Source organism: Trichomycterus rosablanca, chromosome 1 (assembly GCF_030014385.1).
Source record: "Trichomycterus rosablanca isolate fTriRos1 chromosome 1, fTriRos1.hap1, whole genome shotgun sequence".
Taxonomy (NCBI): domain Eukaryota; kingdom Metazoa; phylum Chordata; class Actinopteri; order Siluriformes; family Trichomycteridae; genus Trichomycterus; species Trichomycterus rosablanca.
This window is the reverse complement of record NC_085988.1, coordinates 72,913,360-72,939,493: the sequence shown is the minus strand read 5'-3', so window position 1 is coordinate 72,939,493 and position 26,134 is coordinate 72,913,360. Positions and strand designations below refer to the sequence as shown.

General features: G+C 40.4%; 1 protein-coding gene across 1 annotated transcript in view; it reads left to right on the top strand.

Annotated features, from left to right (window-relative positions):
- Nucleotides 1-26,134, top strand: part of foxp2 (forkhead box P2) — a 163,193-nt gene that overhangs the window by 54,496 nt on the left and 82,563 nt on the right. Inside the window, exon 2 of the mRNA XM_063006393.1 lies at nt 6,162-6,339. Coding sequence (XP_062862463.1) covers nt 6,172-6,339 — 168 coding nt within the window. The 5' untranslated portion in view covers nt 6,162-6,171. The remainder of the gene's footprint in view (nt 1-6,161; nt 6,340-26,134) is intronic.

Here is a 26,134-nt window from a genome sequence, read left to right as displayed (position 1 = left end):
TTGCATCTATTGAAACTTATGGCAATGATGAATTCATTTCAGTGGAGCACAGAATTCATGATTATTTAAAATGGTATCCTGGACTTGTTTTAATCTGAGCAGGACAAGCTAGCAGACCGTGAAATGTAATTTTTGTCGACGTTCTCCAAGCCCTTCCTTAAATCTGTAGCACCTTAGCAATGCACCGATAGACTTTTTGGATCACAGACCTTGACTTTGATGCTTTTCGGAATAAATCTGGCTTTTCTCATGTCAGACTGTATCTGTTCCATAGTGAACCTGCGTTCATCAGTTGTGTTTGGAAGGAGAAGGGCAAACTTGGGCATTATCGCTGTCTTATAGGAGTGTCGCTGCATTTGTGGCTTTAAAATGAAGTCATTAAAACGACGTACAGAATATTTTAGTCCTGGACTCAGAGAAGTTCCTCTATTCCGCTCCTAAAATCACAGCCGTAGCCTTGAATGAATTGTCGGGATTCTGTTTGAGATTTTTCACCTGGTGGAAAAGACAGAATTGTGTGAGAGAGAGCAAACATTTGCTCAGATACAGAGGAATTGCAATTATACTGTTACAGTGTAGCACAAGGAAAGACTGGGCAAATACCTCTTTGTGTTATAACTACAGTGACTGGTCTCAATCCGCATCAGTTTTGCTCTGAATATGTGAACATGAGCATGATGGAAAGCAGCACTCAGTTCTTACACATTTTAAGGTAGTTATATTGTATGTATACTAATATATTAATATATTATATTAATAAAAGTATGGCTTGGTGATGGCAGAGTGACTCAGATGCAATAATGCATGCAAAGATCATAATATGCACCGACGAGGCATAACATTATGACCACTGACAGGTGAAGTGAATAACACTGATTATCTCTTCAACACGACACCTCTTAGTGGGTGGGATATATTTAGCAGCAAGTGAACATTTTATCCTCAAAGTTGATGTGTTAGAAGCAGGACAAGCGTAAGGATTTGAGCGAGTTTGACCAAATTGTAATGGCTAGACGACTGGGTCAGAGCATCTCCAAAACTGAAGCTCTTGTGGGGTGTTCCCGGTCTGCAGTGGTCAATATCTATCAAAAGTGGTCCAAAGAAGGAACAGTGGTAAACCGGCAACAGGGTCATGGGCGGCCAAGGCTCGTGGGTGATGCACGTGGGGAACGAAGGCTGAACCGTGTGGTCCGATCCAACAGAGGAGCTTTTGTAGCTGAAGAAGTTAATGCTGGTTCTAATAGAAAGGTGTCAGAATGCACAGTGCATCACGGTTGCAAGGCTGTTTTGGCACCACAAAGGGGGACCAACACAATGTTAGGAAGGTGGTCATAATGTTATGCCTAATCGGTGTGTATATATTGTCATTGTGTTACTCAGTAAGACCACACTACAACGTCTTTCTTTACAATCAGGAAAGCATGTATAAAGCATTTAGTTTCTCTCTCTGCATCCACACATTCGTCCACTATCTTCATCCTATTTTTTCTTATTCTTCAGCTGGTAGAAAAGACAGAATTGCATAAGCAAGAGCAAACATTTGCACAGACGGAAAGGAATTGCGATTGTGGTGCAGTGTTACAGCGGAGAGCAGAAAAGAAACTGGACAAACATCTCTTTGTATCAGAGCAACAGCGACTGGTCTTCATCACTGTCAGCGCATATGAGGAAGATCTTTGAGGATGAGAAAATGCTATGTGAAATGCTGCTCTCTGTGAAAGATTGACCTCGCCATATATAGCTCTAATTAATGCAGAACTGTGACAGGGACCGTCACATGCTGAAGTACTCGAGTAGCAGGTTTGAATCCTGGATACTCCCAGTCTCACGCTCTCACACATCTCACAGTCCTAGACTGGTGAAAATAACAGAGCCAGAATTAATATTGGTACAGGTGTTCAGAATACTTTAGGGATATATTAGTATTTGTTACTAGGTAGTATTCAAAATGCACATTTTTGTAATGCCTAATTCTATAATTATATCTCTTATTTGTTCTGTTATTTGTATTTGAAGCTTTAATTTGAAGGTACATAAATCAGGCTTTTCACAAGTCACACTCTATATCTATCAAAGTGATCCTGCGTTCATCAAGGGCGAACATGGGCATTATCGTTGTCTTATATGGCTCATATTGCATTTATGGCTTTAAAATGTCATAAGGTGTTTAGGGAAGTATTAGTATTTGTTGTTAGTTAGTATTCAAAATATTTTTTTTAATACTTACATTTTCAGCATTTAGCAGACGCCTTTATCCAAAGCGACTTACAGTTACAGTATACAATCTGAGCAATTGAGGGTTAATGGCCTTGCTCAAGGGCCCAACAGCAGCAACCTGGCAGTGGTGAGGCTTGAACCAGTGACCTTTTGATTACTAGTCCAGTACCCTAACCACTAGGCTACGGCTTGCCTGTTATTTGTATTTAAAGCTTTCTTTCTTTTAAAGGTACATTTTAATACAATAATATATACTCTGATGTGTCTTGATGGCGTCTGTTCCATTCACTGAGAACTTACTCAGCATTTTATTGACATCTGGCTCATTCCTTTTCGCTCGTGTTTTGCGTCATCAGTGGCAGAAATAGATCCAGTAATTCAGTAAATGTTCATATTTAAGGGCAACAGGGGTTTCCAATTTTTCTGACACCCTGACACCACAGTCTTACCAGTCCTTTAACTGACTAAAATGTCAGAAACACATTAGATGTCTGCAATTAAACTTTGTCAGAGGGCGAGTGTGTTTATTTGATTTTATGTGATTGAAATGGCTAAATAACAGATTTTTAAAAATCAGCCAATTGAACTGAAAAGATTGAAATAAAGAGATAAAAGAATTTAAATTAGATTAAACAAGGTGTTTATTCTGTGATATCCCTGTAAACAGTCTTTTCTGGTATTATTATAATTGTAATTTGAGTTTAAAAAGCACCCAGTCTTGCTAACTGTAATTATTGCTCCAGTGGGTCCACCCTCATGCCTCATCCTGTTTTTAGGACAGGACAGTTTGATAGATTGACACGTTACCAGTCATTAAGGTCACCGTGTCTTTGATGAACATTTTCTCCGTCTGTCTGTATGAGTGTTCACGTCTCTCGGCCGGTACAGTAAGTGCTGACACTCGAGTATTTCACCGGTGTGGGTGTGCAGTGTGCCGCCTCTCTTCGCTGCTCCTTGGCGTGGAAACGAACACAGGCGCTCCTTGGCTTCTAATTGACATTGTAATTGGCAGATTTGAATGCTGCTGTTAGATGGCTAATTAATTTATCTCACCGCTGTCATTAAGGTTAAAGCACCATCTGATCTTCCTGAATACACTTTGCATACATCTGCATGCCTATTACTTTCACTTACACTCGTACATAAAATGGTTTATTCTTGGGTTAATTGCCAAATAAAAGTAAAAAAAAAGGTGTTACAAACATTGTACAGATACACTCGCTGTTTTAATGAAACTCTATAAAGGATTAATAAATAATTACCATTTTTGCAATCAAATACTCTGATATTAGAATTAAATAAATATTTATTAATTAAATAAATAAATAAATAAAACAAAAAATATAATACTGAACTATTCCACTGATCAGACAGTTGCACCATCTTTATTATTGTTGTTATTATTATTATTATTATTATTATTATTATTGTTATTATTATTATTATAATTATTGTTATTATTATTATTATTATTATTAATGTTATAATTGTTATTATATTATTGTTATTATTATTCAGTGATAAAAAATACATTTTATTTGCATATTTGCAAGATGAACATAGTTTTAAAAAATGCTTTTTTGCTTTAAATTCATCTTAAATTTAGCATATTTTAATTATTTATTTTATTAGATTGTTGCATTGTGATGTTTTGAATTAATTTCTACTGATTTAGTGAATTTATGCATTTAAATAAGAACAAATTGGCATATTATTGGGATGTCATTAATGTTTTTCTATATTCATAAATATTCCAATAGAATTGCTGGACACGTCATTTGACCCATCTATTGAAGCTGGCACCCTTTATGTAAAATATATTTATATATTAGTAACTATTTAATAACTAATTAGTTTTTTATAATACATTAAAAAATAAATTAATATTTAAATGTGTAGAAAAATCTTTACTAAGCAATTAAAGTGTTTTTTTTTATTAGCTATACAGTAGATATTTTAAGGTTTTTTGTCTTGTGGATTTTAATATTTATTTATTTATTTATGTATTTTAATGAAGCTACGCACACCGTCATTGCTGTTAAAAGCACTCCATTAGATTGTTCTTAAAATCCGAATGCAATCAGGCACGCGTTCTCTGAATATTTAAAACATGGCCATGTAAAATTTATGCCTAATTTGAATACTTATTAGTCGCCTGATCTCTGGCAGCTTTGTGTTTCTTCAAGAGATTCATCAGCACCTCGTCTCTATGCCCTCTCTCTCTCTCTCTCTCTCTCTCCCACACACACTCTCTCTCTCTCACACACACACACACACACACACACTTCTCTCTCAGTGTATTATTGCTGTGTACACCTGTGTAGCCAGAATTGTTTGCTGCTAAGCATGTCATGTTGGTTGTTTGTTGAACTGGGTGTCCGCACACGTCCCCCTGTCCGTTCCTCTGTGTAACTTAAGCGATGTGTTTTCAGCCTGGATGCTGTTAAAATGTCATTTACCCGTCTCAACCTGGCACGGATTAGGCATCTCTTTGTTGTGTGGAGAATTTGATTATGGATCTAATTTTTCAGCACTAAGCTGTCTGACCACTGCAAATCACAGCCCTACTTACCAATGCAAAGCAGGTTACCAAATCAAGCTAAGCAGGGTGGCAGCACTGTGAGATAAATAAATGAAACCGAAGCTTGAAAATTTATCCATAATAATAATAAAAAAATAATAATTAATTAATACATTTAAATATATATATATAAATATAGTAATGTGGTGTCTATTGATGTGATTATATATTTATAAAATTAAATATGAGAGTCATTTATTTCTGGTGAGGAACCAACACGATGTAGAAGAGAGGTGTTTTAACGACTGCGTGAATAACAGAGGGGTGATGAGGCTTGATTCTTTCAGCAGCACTCGAGTTAAGAAGGGTATATTAGCTATGCAGAACACACCTTGTATTGCGTTTGTCGGGTCAGGCCGATTCTTTTATTTATTGCGTGGATCTTCATAGATCTTGGCAGGACTCCTTATTGCTCCTTTGAAAGTACAGAGCATTTATGCAGGGAAAATAATAAAACATTTATTACAGAAGACGAGCAAGGGTAATATGCATAATTTATGCTGTTTTTAGCGCAATCATTAGTGAAGTTCATGATAGATATTTTTTTCAGCTTGTGCCTCATCTTTTCAGTTGCTTTTTAATTTTATTAGATTTTATTTTGTATATTGTGGATGTAAAATTAAGGCTTTGAGTTCCTCATATATATATATATATATATATACATACATACATACATACATATGCACACACTAAAAATCCTACGAACTGGGTTAGTGGTTAGCACTTGCATTGTGCTGTTGGAGAATTCTAGTGTTCGTGACTGAATGGTACCATGTGATTTGTTCTACTCACCCTCCCTTGCTTACCCAGTTTTAATTTTGCATGATTAGCTGTGCGTCATTAAGCAACGTTATTCAGTCGCGACATAGCAGAGATATTTTAGGACATGATTACAATAAAAAATACACATTCACATACTGGCACATTTACACTCCCCTTCATAATAACATTTATTTGTTAAAAGATTCCAGCTAGATTCATTTAAAAAAAAAAAAAGCAGAGAATGGCACATTCTACACATTGCTTAAAATTGCTTTAAATAAAAATAAACATCAAAGCAAATGTATTTTAATTGTAAATGAATAAATACAGTACATTAAAAAAAAAAAAATATATATATATATATATATATATAAGCACCGAACACCCCTGGTTTAAGCTTCAGGAGTGTTTCTTTGTATTGCTTCATTTACACAATGAATGCATAATTTCTCCTGCATCTCCTCCCCCCTCCCCATTAAATGCTTTAATTTGCAGAAAGGGACGGCCGCTTAATAATGGAAATTCTTTCAAAAAAAAAAAAAAGAAAGAAAGAGGGGGGGTTGTAACAAGAGCCTTAACAGTGCCTCTTAATCACTTCTAGGTATTAAGTCATGATGCAGGAGTCGGCCAGTGAGACAATAAGCAACAGTTCAATGAGTCAAAATGGAATGAGCACCCTAAGCAGCCAATTAGATGCTGGCAGTAGAGATGGAAGATCAAGCGGTGACACGAGCAGTGAAGTAAGCACAGTCGAGCTGCTGCATCTGCAACAACAGCAGGTAAGTTGTGTTTCTCGCTCTCAGTCAGTCAGTCAGGGCTTTTTCGTTTCCACTCGTGTGCCAGAGCTCACGTTCATCTCACTGTCCGTTTGCACAGAAGCTGTAGGAACTGGACTCATTGTTTGGTAATTTGTGTATTTTAATGCTTTTATTTATTTGTGTTCATGGTTGCACATTTGGACTTGGCTTGTGGATTTTAATGCAGTGTACTTTGCTTACTGGCTTTGCTTATAGTCTAATTTTATAAGTCTATTTTCAGTTTTGGTCAGTTTTGGCATGTATTTATTTTTTATTTATTTGTATTGATGTGTTTGTCTGGATGGCACTCTGCATCCCAGGCTAAGTGTGTGTGTGTGCGAGGCAGGACGGGGGAGTAGTGCTCAGATAAGTGTCTAGGGCTGCTGGGATAGATTTCTGGCCTCTTTTTCCACCAGAGGGCCTCCTAACTCGACTCACTACCACTCAGGCCTCTTTAAGGCTTCTCACTGCATTGTACCGGTGTCTAGATAACAAACTCACTAAAGTTTACCACATATACATTGTTGCCATTAAATTTAATTGCTCTATTGCTTTGTGTTTTTGACTAATAAATAAAAGAAGCAGTGTGTGTAGTAATGCATAGACTTTGTTGGGTTGTTGAAGTGTGTGTGTGTGTGAGTGAGAGAGAAATTAGAGAGAGATTACAAAGGTTTGAATGAACTGCTGAAGTGCTGCTGAGGTTAAAAAAGCTGAGGCTTTTGTTTTGACTGGCTACCCATAAGGTTTAGGGATTAAGGGGTGCTGTTCTGTCTGCATGAAAGTATGTACGTTGAAACTTGAGTGTGTGTATTCATATGTGAGGGTAAATTCATTCCATATTTGAAAAGTTTGTGGTTCAGCCTTTATACTTCTCTAATTCTCTTTTAAGTATATAGCACAATGCGAACAATGTGCATGAATATGTGTGTGTGTGTGTGTGTGTGTGTGTTTAACCCTGTAAAGCCTAAACCACCAAATAATTGCCAGAATATTTTAATTCATTGAAACTGTTGTTTGTTTGACCATCTGTTAATTTTTAAAAAATTAAATGAGTTTTGATTTGTAGCATATTTGATACATCAGTAATTAGTTGTTTATTATTTATTATTCACAGCATGTTTTTTAACCCATAACACTTTACATTTCCTTTACATTTGTGCTCAGGTAATTTAGGTAAAAAAAAAATAAAAAAAGAATTTTGGAATCTGTACATAATTTCAAATAAAGTGTAGGTTTGAGCAAAGTAGGTGTGTATCAATGACCAGTCCACCAGTGGGACTGGTAGAGTGGAAAATATATATTTCAGTTAGTTTGGTCGAGTGTGTGACTTGATCTTAGTATTGGGACTTTGGATCTCTGAGGTTTTTTTCCTTGTTTGTTCTTATGGTTCAGCTTTTATATGGTTATGTGACCTTCACATACATGTATAAATATTATCAGTATTTAACACTTAGAGTTGGAATATTAACATTATTTAATACTGTAAATAAGTGTATATTAAGTGTTTGTAAAAAAAGCACCATAGCGAAATGAAATGTGTCCTACAGGGTTGCGTATACTCGTCTACTAACCTCCCTCCAACACACACGCGCACACACACGTACGTACGTACACACTCCAGCTGGTGATTACAACAGCTCCCCGACACCATGGCCTCTCCTCCCATTCATCATCACAGCATCCGTCTCTCTCTCTCTGTCTCCATCCCAGTCTCTCCCCTCACAGACGTCTGATTGGGGTCAACCCCCTCTTTCTCATTACGCTCCTCTGTTTTAACCTACTCGCACACGCACACACACGCGCAGACACGCACGCGCACGCACACACACACACATGCAGCTAACTAAAGCAGCCAGCAGTCTTTTAAAGTTTAGAGTGAAGATGTGGAAATGGTTTTAAACATTTAGAACTTTTATTAAGAATAAATACATCTATTTTAAATGTAATAACTCCTTAAATAGGTCATCGCCTTAAGTTTTAAAAATACTATTATTATTATTATTGTTACTATTATTATTATTATTATTATTACTATTATTATTATTATTATGACTATTGTTGTATAATAATAATATAAATATATATATATATATATATATTTATATATATATATATATATATATATATATATATATATATATATATATATATATATATATATATATATATATATATATATATAATAAAAGTAATAACAATAATAATAACAATAATAATAATGTAATTGTAGGTGAGTTCAGACCTGTGGTATAAACCTATTGCACATCACCACACACTTTTGACATTCTGTGTGCCCTGTTTCCAAGGAATCAGCTTGGTTACTGCGAAGATGTCTGTGTTGCTTAGTACTTAAAATCTTTGACATCTTATGATATCATAATGAAAACCCACAAAGTGATTGTTGTTCTTTTTTGGGAGCAGTGTGGTGCTCATTGATTTGTTTTGTAGGAGATTCTATGGTTGTACTTACTCCCTTTTTTAAAGCTCTAATATCACAAAAAGCTTTAAATTGGGATTTAATTTCAAAATGTGACTATGGGCTGATGTTCTTTTTTAATACAGTAAATTGCAATGATATGAAAACAAAAATAGTCCACTTTTGTTTTGGGTTCTGATTAAGTACCACGTGATGCATTTCTAATGGTTTTTTTAATTTTTTTATTAATACTGCTTTAATATTTTATATAGATCTAAAATTGATACCTTAGTCTCTTAGTCCTGCTGGTTATGCATTGCATGAACAGAAATGTAGAAGCCATATGATGCAGATTGTTTGATACTGTTGTAACAACATTAACATTTAACTAAGCGTTGGTACTGTTCATGAATGCATGTTTGCATGAATTCACTGTTATTATGTTTTGTCAGTGCAGAACGATTGTGTTTGCTGTTGCAGGTTTGTTTTACTGACATTTGTCAGTTCTCTATCTTCCCCCATAGTTCTAAAATGTATATATTTAACCTTTGGTCTTAGTTTTTGGTCTGACATTAAATAGGACCAGTTATAAAACTTCCACATTTTTAAAAAGCCCTGTGTTGTAGAGTAATAAATAATCAGCTCGGTTTATAATAATAATGGATTGTAGGCCTGCAGTGGATAGATGTTTTAATGTATGGTAATGATAATGTGAATACATGAAGGCTGTGCATTGATCTGAAGATCCATACAGTAATGGAGCTGTTACATGATTACGTTGATCTACAACTCATCCTTTTATATATATTTAGATTTAGTTTTTGAAGACTGCAGCCTCATGTGTGACTTGAGGTGCAAAAAGCAAACTTTGTTGTTCTGTTCTATATTAGAGCCATTAAAACTGGTGTTTGTGCAGATTCGTGGATGAATACTAAAGTTGCGCCGGTGTTTCCGAACGTCATATGCAGATGCAAAAGGACAGTGTCCCCCCCCCCCCCACCTTTTTAATTCTGTGCCAGCAGCAATCGTTACAGCGAATCTCCTGTAAGTCACCGGCCCAATGTAAGAGTGACAGCAATTAACCCGAAATTTTAGCTTGAGGAGAATTTAAGATGAGATATCTGACAGCTGATGTCAGCCATTTTTTTATATTTTCTGGGTTTAAAAGCAAATGAAATTGGAGGCAGAATCACGGCTAAGGAGAGCCACTTGGGAGGAGGTGTTGGGGCGTAATGGCTTGACGAGGGGTGCGACTGAAAATGAAGGCACTAACTATGAATAGTGAAATAGGAATTGAACCTTTTATTTGGTGTGTAGCTTTGCTTGATTTCTACCAGTTATTTAATTTGATCTGTTAGAAATTTGTAATCCAAGCCTGCAATCGTGGGTACATCAGACACACAGCCCAACTCGACAGGGTAAATTATGTTGTAGTGGAAAATAAATAAATGTTTTTTGTTTTTTTTGGGGGGGGGGAGGTAAGTCTCTAGGGCACAAATGTCATTCAGGAGGAAAGTAAGGTAACGCCAGCGCACGGGTTCTCTCCACGCCTTTGTCTGTGTAACCCTCTTCATTCTGAGTGCCGTCCGCAGGGAGCGCGGAGTGCCACATCTCCAGGCGGGATGATGACGGTCTCCGCCGTTCATCAGCCAAATAAAAGCCCCTCTGATGCAAATAGTGCTTTGCCCTTGAGCATAATTTAAAGAGGTAATCACCCCTGGAGTCTCGGCCTGTGCCGGTAGGCTGGCCGAGGTGACTCGCTCATTTACACTCCAACACCGGAGCTCATTATCTTCATCACACCGGCTCAAGCCTACCCCACTCCAACATGTAAATAACACACACACACACACACACACACACACACACCCTTACAGATTGTAAACAAAGACAAACCAGGCGTTCCTCACAAATGTCAGGTTGCCCTGATTATGATACACATTGTAGTCCATGGTGCTCGAGATCTGTCTTTCCACATTGACTTTTCAAACATCTGGCACAGAGTGTTTTACATTTATGTAAACTATCACACTGGGATATAAACCATGGTGTAAAATACACACTGTGATCAAAGATTTAGACTGCTTTGCACAATATTTAGTTTTGCTTCTGTTGGGGTTTTGCTAAAATGACTTTTTATCTAATGAGGAAAAAATATGTGCCACTGGGTTGCCAGATATTTAGGTTATGTTAATTTTTTTATTGATTATTGTTAACATTTTGCAATAATTGATTCTGAAAGCATTAAGGGCAAAGACGTTGGGTCAGTTGCACTGATAAAAGATTTTTATTGGCCACTCGGGCGTATCTTAAACCACCTACCTGGCCGGGCCACACAAACACAGTTGGCCGGCTGGAGGTCAGACGGGGGTCTCTGTGATCTCCCACAAAGACCCGTATTGTGTACGGAGAGCCACGCCAAACCTCTTTATCTTAAATATTTTAATATGAATTAATGGAAGAAATTAAAACAGTGCATTTTTGGCCACTCGGGTGGCGCAGAGATCTAACACACTAGCACACCACAGTGGAAAGTTTGAACTTGTGGGTTCGAACCTCAGCAATGCCACCTATTTGACCAGGCCACACAAACAAAGTTGGCTGTGTTTGATGAAGGGAAGGTCAAACGAGGTCCCTGCGATCTCCCACAAAGAGCCTTATCATGTATGGAGAGCCATGCAAAGCCCCATATGACCCCCACTAATCGTGCGAAACGATCTGATGCACTAGCACTAGGAGGGAAGGTTGAACGAGGTCCCTGCGATCTCCCACTAAGAGCTGTGTCGCGTACAGAGAGCCACGCTAAGCCCCATGTGACTCCCCGTAATCGTGCAAAGCGATCTGATGCGCTAGCACACCACTGCAGAGGGTTGAAACCTCAGCAGAAGTTTTGCGTATGGAGAGCCACGCTAAGCCCCATGTGACTTAGCTCACATGGAGCTTAGCATGGCTTTCCTTACGCGATACGGCTCTTTGTGGGAACCTAACACTGGCAGGCGATAAGAAGCGGCTACAGATTAGACACACGCCTCCTTCATCGGAATTGGAATTAAGTAGATCGGGAGATGCATAGAATTACAGTGGACCCTTGATTTAACGGACTAAGGGTGGAGCACTGGTCCGTAAAATGCGACTGTCCGAAACAGCAAGGTTTGCAAAACAACAGCAGTAAGGTCCACAAAAGTGCTGAACATGCACTTACTGTACTACTGGGGAGAAATATAGTGGGGACGCCATAACTGTGCACTAGAACTTGCCAAATTTAAGCATAAAACACCAGAAAAATAGGCGAGAACAAAGCGAGCCTCCCGACAAAAAGCCTTATATAGTCACTTATGTAAACAAAATTACTGAACTACTGGTCTTGGTTTGCTTCTCGTGGGATTTTAAAGAGTCAGACTGGACATTCAGTTTTCTAGATTTTGTCTGTTAAATCAGAATTTCGTTATATGGAGCTCTTATGCAATAAAAAGTAGATTTTTAAGGTTTTTGAAGGTTTGCTGGGTCTGCATGTTCATATTTATTGTCTTCTTCAGTTCATCGTCAGCATTTCTTTAGAGAGTCCCGGCAGTGCGCTACATTCAAGCCTGATATATAAAGTCGTCATCCTTCAGGCGATGACACACAGATAGCGTAGTGAATGACAACCATTCACATGTTTGCTTCTTTTATTATTATTATCACACACACACACACACACACACACAAACATGATCCACACGTTCACTTCTTCCAGCACTCCGGCCACCAACCTGGACGGTCATCCACATTTAAGGTGTATTACATATTACATATTACATGTGGCTGCATGGAATTTACAGTGTGTAGTAACACCATTTCACACTGGGCTCTCCAGAGACCCGGTGAAATGTCAAGCCGCAGTCCTGAAACAGACGTGAAAAGAGGGATGAAGGGCGAGAGGGAGAGAGAAGATCGGGCGGGAGATTGGGAGATCAGGACTGGGAGTGAAATCTGCTGGAAACAAACACTTACTAGCATTTTATGCTCGAGCAGCTCTGTGCCATTGTGATGAAGGACCAGGCAGGTCAAAGACATTCACAGGTGGAGCGCGCGCGCACACACACACACACACACACACACACACACACACACACACACACACACACACACACACACACTGTGTTTCACTATAGATGAAATAAGACCATCACCTAGGGGTATAATACACTTACTGATCACTTTATTAGAAACGCCTGTACACCTGCTTATTTATGTATTTATCTCAAAGGCTAATCATGTAGGACCAGTGCAATAATATATATGTAGGACTTTATATTGAATAATATATAACATAAATAGGACTCTTCCTAATTCACGGCCATGAAAATCGCGTCACGGACCGTGTAATGAGACATTTCCCATGTAATATGCAAACTTAAAATTTTGTCTTTAGCAATTTAACGTTTTTTATTCGCATAGCATTCAAGTGCCTCACATTTACTGGTTTCTAGCAATCCTACGGCAATTCAGTTAGCAATCTGTATTTAAACTGTCCAAGATGTCGAAGTGCAAAGCAGATTCTGTGACAGGAGTGGAGCCTGTTGTGGTCTTCTGCTCCTGTAGCCCATTCAGTTTACATTTACATTTGTGGCATTTAGCAAACGCCATGTGTGCCATGCTCAAGGGAACAACAGTGGTAACTTGGTTAAAGTGGGGCTTGAACCAGGAACCTTCTGATAACTAGTCCAGTACCTTAACCACTGAGCTACCGAGGTCTGTCCGTGTGCAGTCTGAGGAAGACGTAGATAGTTGAGATGGTTCATATGAAACACTGGCTATCAATCCCAGCTCTGCTGTGCAGCCACTGTTGGGCCATTGAGCAAGGCCCTTGACGCTCTTGACTCCAGGGGCGCCATTCAATGGTACACTATATGGACAGAAGTATTGGGACGCCCCTTCTAATTGTTGAATTCTTCAGTTTCAGCAACAACAGTTTGTACCAGGTGTAATAAATCAATAAAGTAAAGGAGATTATTTGCTTCCAACTCTGCAACAACACTTTAGGGAAGGCCCTTTCCTGTTCCAGAATGACTGTGCCTCTGTATACAAAGCAAAGTCTATAAAGACATGAAGAAAAGCTAGTGGACATCAGCCCCACTGAACAGCTTAGGAATGAACTAGAACTTCAGTGGAGCTGCCCAACCATACAAATGCTCTTTTGACTGAATGGGCACAAGTTTCCACAGACATACCTCTTGTCTTGTGAGAAGGCTTTTTTAGAGGCTTTTGTTGTTATAGCCAAAAAGATCACATAGAGGTCACTAGGTGAGGTCACCACTTGTTTTTGATGAGGTGGTCAAGTCAGGTGTCCAAATACTTTTGGCCTTATAGTGCATTTGACATGAACCAATAGTACTTTCTAGAGAACAGAATAAATGTTAAATTCTTATACATTTGTCCATGTCTTTAAGATATTATCGACACGTGAAGTGAGGTTTGTCCTGCAGTTGTGCTGCATCACTATTTACGTGACCCCCGCGGGTTATGTTCAGCAATTAAGGTTAATCTCAGCGGGTAAATAAAACTCAAACAGGCAGCCTGGGTGGAGATCAATGGCCACTTCTCAACTCATTTCCTTTTATGCCTCCTAACCGCCCCGCCTGAGGAAATTAATGACACCGGATCTATAGAGTCTTAACGGCCGAGGCTTCTGGCCGCCCTCGCTAACTGAACGTTTATACGCTGACCCATCCCATTAAAGCGAGGTTTTAAGCGAGCGTCGATTCACTCACTTCCACACACACACACACACAGTGGAGCGCACACCTGAAACTCATGATCTGTAGTCGTAGTCGTAGTGACTGGATTTGCTTTGCGTTTCACGTGAAGGACCACATGCAGCTCGAGTATCTGCATGCATTAACATAACGAGCAAAAAAGCGCAAGAACGTTTTATTTATTTCTTTATTTATTTCACTTTTTTGACAGTCTGCGACACCGCTAACCATTTAACAGAGCTTAAAAAAAAACCTCATATGCGTACGCTGAGCGTCTTAAGCTGACAACCAAGAGGCAGGATTTGTGAGATTTGCTAGAAGGCAGCTTTGGCGCCTTGTGAATTTAACAAGCATGTCTAGTGTAACAGTTTCTCCCGGCTCCGGCCATGAATAGTAACAAATCAGCCCGTGAAACGCCTGCCCTGAAATGTTTGTGTATGCGGCTTTGCTAACAAATATTAAAACGATGGAAATCTGGTTAGGGAGATACGGGTCGGGATGCTGCTACACTCTGGTCCTCTCTCTCTCTCTCTCGATTTTCCATGCGCTGGCTGCAGACTTACACTTGAATATCTCGGTCGCTTATATCGTGGGTAGAGCGAGACTCGACGCAAGCGCGCGAGTGCTTTCGGCTCGGCTCGGCTCACGGCCCACTGCTCCCAGACGCCGAATGCATATGTAAGAGAGCCTCTCAGCCAGCCCCTCTTCGAGGCTTTCGAACAAATGTGGTAAATAAGCCTGGTTTCACCTCGCAAATACACAAGAGGCTTTTCAAACACATGCATGTGTCACTTAGCCTGCGATTTCACTCGTTCACACCGTGGGTGTTTCGCGCTAAGGGCTCGTACGACTGATTTTGAAGTGGGGTTGCTTTTCATTCGTGTCTTCTTTAGTGCTGTCACTGTGGACACGTCTTCATCCTCAACCGAGCGCGTGCACGATGCAGCCTACTGAATGCTAGCGGTGACGATGTGGCATGAATGATGACATTTTTACAGCCGAAAGTATTCGGACACCTGACTATAAGCTTGTTGGACATTCCATTTCAAGAACAGTAGTAGTTCAGTGGTTAACTGGCCTAGTAATCAGAAGGTTGCCAGTTCAAGCCCCACCACCGCCAAGTTACCACTGTCTGGCCCCTGAGAAAGGCACATAACCTTCTATTGCTCAAATTGTATTTAGTCATAATTGTAACTCACTTTTCAGTTACAACAACAGCCACTCTTCTGAGAAGGCTTCTTACAAGACAAGAAGTATGTCTGTGGGAATTTGTGCCCATTTAGCCAAAAGAGCATTTGTATGGCTGGGCACTGATGTTGATCAAGAAAGCCTCAACTGATAATCCAGTTCATTCCAAAGCTGTTCAGTGTTGCTCATGTTCCCTGGAGTTTTTTTTAAGCTTTCTTCATTCCTTTATAGACTTTGCTTTGTGCACAGGGACACAGTCATGCTGGAACAGGAAAGGGCCTTCCATAAACTGTTGCTGTAAAGTTGTAGGCATGGAATTTCCTTTATTTAATTAATTTATTACACCTGTTAGAAATAGTTGTTGCTAAAACTGATGAATTCAACAATTAGTAAGGGTGTCCCAATACTTTTGTCCATACAGTGTCCCTGTAATTATAACTATAAACGCCCCTAATGTTGGAGGCATAAAATTTTCCACGTACTGCATTGCTGTGCTAGCATCTGTCTATAGATCACAAGCCTTAAAGATACCAAGGCCATCTCTGGCCGGGACCCCAAAACAACATAATTATTCTGTGTTCCAGTTGGAATGAATGGCAATCAGAACAGCACTAATTCCAGTCTTGTGCTGCTTAAGCTCTTGTCCACTATAGGGGGCATTTAGTATTCTCCTGTACGCATACTAGTTACCCCCTGTAGTGGGTGGAATTTGTCATTCCAGGTTGGTGGCTTTCATGTGATATGGGGGAAGCGATGATTTCATTAATTAGAAAAGCCAGGTACCACAGCCAGAAGGTCCTGGGTGGACATCAATTCTCAGGTGGAATTCCCAGCATGTTCTCCCAGTGTCTGCATGGGTTTCCTCCCACAGTCCAAAGACATGCAGTCAGAATAATTGAAGATACTAAAAACTGAAATGTGTGTGTGTGTGTTTCTGCCCTGTGATGGACTGGCACCCTGTCCAGGGTGTTTCTGTGTGCCTTGCACCCACTGAGAGCTGGGATAGGCTCCAGCACCATCCGCGACCATGATAATGACAAGCAGCTTAGAAAGTGAGAGAGTGAGTACCATAGCTGTTGGTGTTTGTGTAGTCCAGCTCCAGTGATCAAGTTTTACCCCTGATCCTGTGTGGATTTTTTTTTTAATTTACTTACTTATTTATATTTATTAATGTTATCATTTTTTAAAGTAATTAATTAATTTTTTTTTTTTTTATTTTATTTATTTATCGTATTTTGTTTATTATTTTTTATTTATTTTAATGTTATTTATATTTATTTATTTTATTATAAAAATATTTTATTTATTTTATTTATATGTATTTTATTTCTATTTATTAATTGTATTATTAATAATAATTTTATTTTTATATTTTTATTTATTTTATTTATTGATTTATTTTTGCTATAACCACATGGGTTTTTCTCAGATGTTTTGGGTTTCCTTTCACCTCCCAAAAACATACAGTAGGTAAATTGGCTAATCTTCCAGTCTGTACTTCCAGCTCGACTCCTGACCCATCATGACACTGACCAGTATGGTTAGATGGTAACTGAATGACTATTTAAACCAAACCCAGTCTTGGTTACTTGTTGCTGCACTAACACCTGATAATTGTGATGTTACTGTACACATACAGCACTGTACACATACCGATACATCTCTCTGCCCCACCGTCGACCCTGCTAAGCAAGTGTGTGTCTGAGAATACTGTGAATACATGTGTGAGGGCGGGTGGCTGTGTGTGTGTGGGTGTATTTCGTGATAAGGAAACACTGTCATCCTATGCCGTGCATGCATTAACGTTGTGTGTGATGCTTCACGCTTGACTTGATACTAAGCTGATATTCGTTTCACGCTTGAGCCCTTCAGCGCCGGCTCCGTTTCAATTGAAACGTGATTGTTATTGCCTGCGTATTTACCAGAAGTTATTTGATGTATGTTCCCGCGAATGAATTTGCCTGCTAGGCCCCGATGCACTCATGCATAAACGTTGGCCTTTTCTTCTTAGAAATGATTTCCAACCAGTCGTACCATTTTCAACATTCGGGGCTGTGTTCCTTTACACACAAAGTCCACGGGGCATTTCAAGTCAAGATGTGGGTGCTTTTAGTGAAGCTATGACTTGTTGGATCCTGCCAGCCGTAGTCGTACAGTAGTGCTAGATATAATATTGGACTCATCTGTACTTTGACCATCAGCGATGGAGGTGAAATGCTTCACTTAGCATCTTTTATACTCCGCACTTTGACTGCACTATGAATAATGTGTCATTTATTTTTGATGGGGAGATTGTAGTCAGAAGGGTTTTTTTTTTTATTAAGCAGTATAATTGTGCCATTCTCATCGTGAGTGCTTCGGACGAAGTGATCATGCTTTTGGCACATTCATCAAAGCCCAGCAAAAGAAAATGTATTAAGAAAAAAAAAGAAAAGCCGGTTGTGTCTCGTATGGCCGGGCTAAGTGAACGACACAGTGATAAATTTTCTTGTTAGGAAAAATTACATCCACTAACTTGAGCTACTTCAGCATGAAATTGAAAAAGAAGCATTTCTGCTAAATTTCCATTCTTGATTCAATGAAAGATGTAGATTAGCTCGGTGGGGTGGGTTGGTGAGGGGGTGCAGCATGACTTCGTTCATGCTACGTTCCTCTTATAAGCTTGTCATGGTGTGTGCTTGGACGATCGTTGTTTATGGTGGCTAAGCGTATTCAGGCAGCTGATTACAGCGCTAGCGTATAGATTTATATGAACGTGCTTTCTTGCCTGCATGCATGTGTGTAGTGTTGCAAGGAAAAGTTTGTGAACCCCTCGGACTTGCATGTCTTTCTGCTATTCTGATCATAATGATCACGTGATGTTAAAATCCTAATAGATAATAGATAAATAACAAATCTCGGCAGGTGCTATCAGCTGGCCGGGCGCCTACACGGATATGAACGGCTATGTCTTAATTGGTCGAAGCCCTGAGGCAGATTGGCACCCTGTCTGGGATGTATTCCTGCCTTGAGCCCAGTGTTTGCAGACCAAAGCAGAAACCAGACCCACCTTGACACTGAGCAGAATAAGCAGTGGCAAGGAAAAGTTTGTGAACCCCTCGGAATTTCTGCTATTCTGATCATAATGATTAAAAAACGCATTATGTTTATAGTAATAGCACAAACAGTTCTACAAGCAAAGCCTCGGCGAAACAATTGGGTAAGATATGATCATGTAAAGCATCTCCTAATAAAACCAGTGCTAGAGAACCTTTGAAGAAGAATTGTCATAAATGCTTGAAAGCATTTCATCGATTGAATATCATGCAACGATCACACAAGGGTTTACTGAAAAACATCAGGAAGCTTGTAAAATCTAATTGAAATTGAATGATGCAAGCCAAGGAGCCAAAAGACACAAATAAATAAACAAAATAAGTTCAGGCCTTGACATCTTGAGATGTTATGACATAGCCTAAAGGGCTGCTCATGGATTTTAGCAAATCCCAGAACATGCTCAAATTCCTCCTGATCATTGTGCAGGTCTGAACAGCAGCTACAGAAAGAGGAAAAGTTCTAAGAGTAAATTAATGCCGAAGGTGAAATATAATTTCCTGCCTAGAATGTGAATGATTACATCGTGTGATTGTCAAATAAGGCACTCGGGTGACGCTAGATCTGGGATCTGGGATCGAATCAGGACAGGTGCTGTCGACCGGCCGGGCACCTACACAGACATGATCGGCTATGTCTTTGCAGTCGAAGCCCTGTAATGGACTGGCAACCCATTGAAACCAGGTATTCCTGGTTACAGATAAACCACACCCACTGTGATGCTGACCAGAAAAAAACAGTGGCAAAAATAAAATTAATAAAAAGTGAATTATTTGGACTTATAAAAATCACATTTTATGATTAAATAGGCGGCACGGTGGCTTAGTAGGTGGCACTGTCACCTTTTAGCAAGAATGTCCTGGGTTCGATTCCCTGGTGGATTTCCAGGTGGGTCCTTTCTGTGTGGAGTTTGCATGTTCTCCCTGTGTCTTTGTGGGTTTCTTCCAGAATCTCTGGTTTCCTCCCACAGTCCAAAGACATGCAGTCAGGTTAACTGGACTTGAACTGATGGATCTTGTGTTACCTGTAACCACCTGTCCTGTCATGAATGTAACCAAAGTGTGTAAAACATGATGTTAAAATCCTAATAAATAATAAATAAATAACAAATCTCAGCAGGTGCTATCAGCCAGTCGGGTGCATACACAGACATGAACGGCTATGTCTTAATTGGTCGAAGCCCTGAGACAGATTGGTTCCCTGTCTGGGGTGTATTCCTGCCTTGTGTCCAGTGTTTTCAGACCGAAGCAGAAACCAGACCCACCGTGACACTGACCAGATTAAAGCAGTAGTAAAAATGAAATGAATAAAAAATGTATTAATTATTTATTTATGTATTTATTTATGTATTTATTTATTCATGTATTTATTTGTTTGTTTATTTATGTATTTATGTATTTATGTATTTATTTATTTGTTTATTTATTTATTTATTTTGTCATTCAGGCAATTTTTAATAATTTAGATTTATATAAAGATCCCATTTTATAATTAAATACAGCAGAAATCCAGGTCATTCCAAAAGTTCCCAAACTGATGCCTCTTGTTCCGCTTGTATTCTCACCAGCCCTTTCTGTGAAGCGGCTCTGATTGATGGCCACTCCTTGTCAGATGGAGAAAGAACTGTATCTCATTCCACTCTCCGTAAAGGTCAGACGCACGCCATAATCGGAAAATCGGCATGACGAGCACGGGCGCATGCAGCATGCAGTAGGTAGTCGTTCTTTACAGCCTCGTAAGTAGCCGGGCCGGCACTGACGAAGACGCATGGGCCCTCTATTAGCCAGACGCAGTGCTATTAACTGCGCCGATCTTTGCTGGAACCGGGCGCTCATTCAGACACACCGGAGAGATCCATCACCTGGACGAATGATTCACTGGCCCACCACGGTCTAACGATAGCCCGACGCTCAGGTAAATGGACTGAAAACAATAGTTTGTCTTCACCTGGAGCGCCGACGAGACCGGCTCAGCCTCGTACCGTGTTTGTTGAACTCTATCTTATTTCATCCGGCTCGTCTCCCACCCCCAGCACACCAGGAGTGATAAAGCCGGAGCGGGGTTTTCTGCTCTCCTGTGTAGGCTTAAGCACATATTTCTTCAGTAACGGGGTGTGCGCAATAACTTTTTGACATTTGGGGAGCAAGCAAGCTCAGTGCATGGCTCTCCCTCCTCAGCACGGCCTGTCGAGGTCAGAGCGGCGGTAATTAAGGTTAAGGTATTTACATCTGAGAGCAGGGAGCCTCTTGATTGACTCCTTAGGGGAAAAGTGTACGAGCAGCCATGCAGACCCAGACACACACTATTGACCCACAGATTGAAAGCCTGCATGTGTGGGGCTTTGACATTGATTACAGATTGCAGATTTCGCAACACACACATGGAAATGTTTCATTTCATAGAAATTGGGGGTGGCACTGTGGGTACGGTAATTCAGTTTATCTTTAGTATCTTCAGTAACTGCGGTCCAATCTGGGATGATCATTCTAGATTACAAACCATCATTAATTTAAATATTGTAAAACAAATACTCACCAGATGTGTTTAATAATACTTCAGGGTGTCACAGTGGCTTGGTGAGTAGCACTGTCACCTCACAGCAAGATTTGCCATTCTAGGTTGGTGGCTTTTATGTAATATAGGGCAAAGCTAGGATTTAATGAATTAGGGAAGCACAGTACCATAGCAAGATGGTCCTGGGTTCGATTCTCAGGTGGAGCAGTCCAGGTCCTTTCTGTGTGGATTTTGCATGTTCTCCCTGTTTCTGTGTGGGTTTCCTCCCACTGTCCAAAGACATGCAAGTGAGGTGAATTATGGAAACGAAATTGTCCATGACTGTGTTCAACATTGACTTGAACAGTGATTATCTGTCCTGTCATGACTGTAACCAAAGTGTGTAAAACAGTCCTAATAAATACATGAATTAATTAATGGAAATTGATAGTAAATTGGCTTGTGGATCACTGAAGTAGGGTTCAATACTATGAATCACTGTAATCACCTTTACGCTCATTTATTAAGCACACACATCCATTTACAGTAGAGACCAAGGATATAATCCAACAGTTCTGGTCCAAGGGCCCGGCTAAAATCATATACAGTGTATCACAAAAGTGAGTACACCCCTCACATTTCTGCAGATATTTAAGTATATCTTTTCATGGGACAACACTGACAAAATGACACTTTGACACAATGAAAAGTAGTCTGTGTGCAGCTTATATAACAGTGTAAATTTATTCTTCCCTCAAAATAACTCAATATACAGCCATTAATGTCTAAACCACCGGCAACAAAAGTGAGTACACCCCTAAGAGACTACACCCCTAAATGTCCAAATTGAGCACTGCTTGTCATTTTCCCTCCAAAATGTCATGTGATTTGTTAGTGTTACTAGGTCTCAGGTGTGCATAGGGAGCAGGTGTGTTTAATTTAGTAGTACAGCTCTCACACTCTCTCATACTGGTCACTGAAAGTTCCAACATGGCACCTCATGGCAAAGAACTCTCTGAGGATCTTAAAAGACGAATTGTTGCGCTACATGAAGATGGCCATGGCTACAAGAAGATTGCCAACACCCTGAAACTGAGCTGCAGCACAGTGGCCAAGATCATCCAGCGTTTTAAAAGAGCAGGGTCCACTCAGAACAGACCTCGCGTTGGTCGTCCAAAGAAGCTGAGTGCACGTGCTCAGCGTCACATCCAACTGCTGTCTTTGAAAGATAGGCGCAGGAGTGCCGTCAGCATTGCTGCAGAGATTGAAAAGGTGGGGGGTCAGCCTGTCAGTGCTCAGACCATACGCCGCACACTACATCAAATTGGTCTGCATGGCTGTCACCCCAGAAGGAAGCCTCTTCTGAAGTCTCTACACAAGAAAGCCAGCAAACAGTTTGCTGAAGACATGTCAACAAAGGACATGGATTACTGGAACCATGTCCTATGGTCTGATGAGACCAAGATTAATTTGTTTGGTTCAGATGGTCTCAAGCATGTGTGGCGGCAATCAGGTGAGGAGTACAAAGATAAGTGTGTCATGCCTACAGTCAAGCATGGTGGTGGGAATGCCATGGTCTGGGGCTGCATGAGTGCAGCAGGTGTTGTGGAGTTACATTTCATTGAGGGACACATGAACTCCAATATGTACTGTGAAATACTGGGCATCCTCAAGCGGAAGGTGGAGGAGCGCAAAGTCTCGAATATCCGCCAGCTCCGTGATGTCGTCATGGAGGAGTGGAAAAGCATTCCAGTGGCAACCTGTGAAGCTCTGGTAAACTCCATGCCCAGGAGAGTTAAGGCAGTTCTGGGAAATAATGGTGGCCACACAAAATATTGACACTTCAGGAACTTTCACTAAGGGGTGTACTCACTTTTGTTGCCGGTGGTTTAGACATTAATGGCTGTATATTGAGTTATTTTGAGGGAAGAATAAATTTACACTGTTATATAAGCTGCACACAGACTACTTTTCATTGTGTCAAAGTGTCATTTTGTCAGTGTTGTCCCATGAAAAGATATACTTAAATATCTGCAGAAATGTGAGGGGTGTACTCACTTTTGTGATACACTGTAGCTGACGACCCTGCCATTTGAACTTTTTGTTACTAATGTCCTTAATGTACTCTGGTTGGCTGTTCTAGATTGCCCCTAGGTGAATCAGTTATCTAATTGGTTAGTGTTTGGTCCACACTGCGTCTAGGTTTTTCGAGATGGGTTCCAAAACCACCCAAGTATTGACCTAGGCTTCTGAATGGCACATTAAAAATCATTCATTTAAAAATTCAGAAGTAGATCCCTGCTATTGCCATTCATGAGTCCATGGGAGCAAAATGGTGTTTTCCTAGGTGATGACAAGCTCAGGCAGGGCAGAGCTTTTCATAATGGTTGTTAAGCGACTAACCTCCAGCATCAAAAGTTAAAAAAGCTGCTTTATGCAAATCTCTCCATCTAAGTGAAGTAGTGTGGTGCAGCACAGTGGGGAAAAGTGGATGTTAAAACCTATATGTTTGTAAATTTATGATTTAAACTTATGTTGGTAAGCTTGTGCTGATGGCTGAGTTCCTGGGGTTCAAATCGGGTTGGGCTCACAAATACTAACTTTTGGAGGGACACATACTGTATCAGTGCAACCTTAGTGTCGGCTCCAAGCCTGGATAAATAGGAAGGTTGGGTCAGGAGGGGCATCTAGTTTAAAATCTGTACCAAATCATACACGAGGTTGATTGATCTGCTGTGGTGACCCCTAATAGGAGCTGTCGAAAGGAATCATTCATTCATTTACTACTAAGTTGGAACTTTAGGTTGTAAGCACCATGGCAATGGCATCCTTCAACCAAGAAGGATGGGTCCTTGCTGAGTCTGGTTCCTCTCAAGGTTTTTCCTTGCCACTGTCATCCTGAGCTTGCTCAACAGGGGTTTTTGGTCTGTTGGTACTGGATTCTGTAAAGTTGCTTGGAGACAATGTCCATTGTAAGAAGCACTATACAAGCATTTGGCAAGGGCTAGTGACAATTATAAAGTAATATAAGTGGAGTAGGGTGCTGAGGTAGGCTGAAGAGTATGCGGTAAGGAAGAGCATGATGGTGGTTGTTGTGACAGATAAGGATGTTTAGGACAGGACTAGATAGGGACGAGTAATCCTCTGTGGCGACACCTAATGCCAAGTTCACACTAAACGACTTTCCAAGTCGTCAGGTCGCTGTACAGTTCACACTACACAACTGGATCTCTTGTAATCGGGAGTCTTTTAAGTCGGTGTGGCTTTCACACTACACGACTGATAGGCGATAGGGGGTTTCACACTACACGATCTATCACCAACTGGAATTGCAGGCGAGCTTCTCTGGTCTCTGATTTCCCCTCACACATAGCACTCATTGTAAGCGACTCAGATCCAGATATTTGACATGCTAGATATCTCTCTTTGGTCGCCTAGTGCTCGGCGAGCCGCTCGGATCGAGTTGTTGAGTAGTTCACACATAGCGATCAAGAGCCGAGTTTCGATCGCCGAGCAAACACTGAGTTGCTCCCGAGCCGGCAAATCTAGTGCCGACCAGTCGGCGAGCGAAAATCAGGGCAAAAATCGTGTAGTGTGAACTAGGCATAATGAGAGAAGCCGAAAGAAAAAGATGATACTGCTCGGCTTGTCCGGGATTTGAATCTGCAACCATAGAATGCGAGATCATACCCCAAGTAACTAAAGAGTCGATTGCAAGTAGCCAAGCTGAAACATAAATGTGTCCCTAGCATTAAATTTAAGTTAAAAAACATAATTCATGAATCCATCTAATGAATTTACTTTCCAATACGTTTTCTTGGCATGTATGTGAAGCTGTGAGTATTGACAAGCACTTTATCTCGCTGGCACTGCACTGATTTTGCTCCTCGCCTCTGGCAGGATACACTTGTGAGCGTGTATTTAGTGTTACGTAAGTATTAAGTGCTTGTCAACAAAAACAAGCTTAAACAGAGAAAAGCGTTACGTTCATTTACCCACCATCCACAGAGCTTTTCTTTTTCCACCGCTCCGGCCTGGTTTTAAATGAAGTGCGGAGTGCTCTTTCTTTGCCTTAAATGCAACATTTATTAAGAGGTATTTCTCCGACCGCGCGCCGCTCATCGGCGTGGAACTGTGAAAAGGAGACGGATCGTAATCACTCGAAGGACAAACCGAGCGAATCGAGTGCGCGCTAGAAAGGAGAGGAAGTTCCTCTCGCTTGCGCCTCTGTTCATCTTCGTTTTTCCTTTGCTCTCGGCTTTTATCCCTGCACGCGTCGATGGTGTAAGTGGGGCTCTGTTGTGTTTTCGAGCAGATATAGCTGATAGCTCTCGGTCAAGCCCGTGTAAAGCACTCCTCTCGGAGAAGTCAGATAAAAGCGCTGAATGGCCCTGCGTCACCTTATCTAAACCCCAGCGCTCTACACCAGTTGAAAGTAAAAGCTTTACTAAAGCCGGCCGGAGCGCACAGGGGATGAATTGAATTTCATAAGGAAGTGTGTGGCAGAGACGATGACAATGCTCCCGGGATGTGTGCGCTAGTGCAGACTGAGCAGGTGAAGGCTGTAAAGTTCATGTATAGGTGGAAAATTGCATGTTTATTTACACTGTTACATGTTTATTTACATTGTTACGTGTATTTCGACTTTCGACAAGCTTCTTTGAGCGTCCAAAAAGGTGGAAATCAGATGCCACTAAATCCGGACTATAAGCTCTCCCTCAGTCTCACAGACACGACCGATTACTACTCTTCCCACCCTCACCGTTTCCAAACAAAATATAAAAGTGCGGAAACTTTTTGAAGATCCCTCGTATAATTTAAGTCTTACACTAATACTTAGGTCAATTTT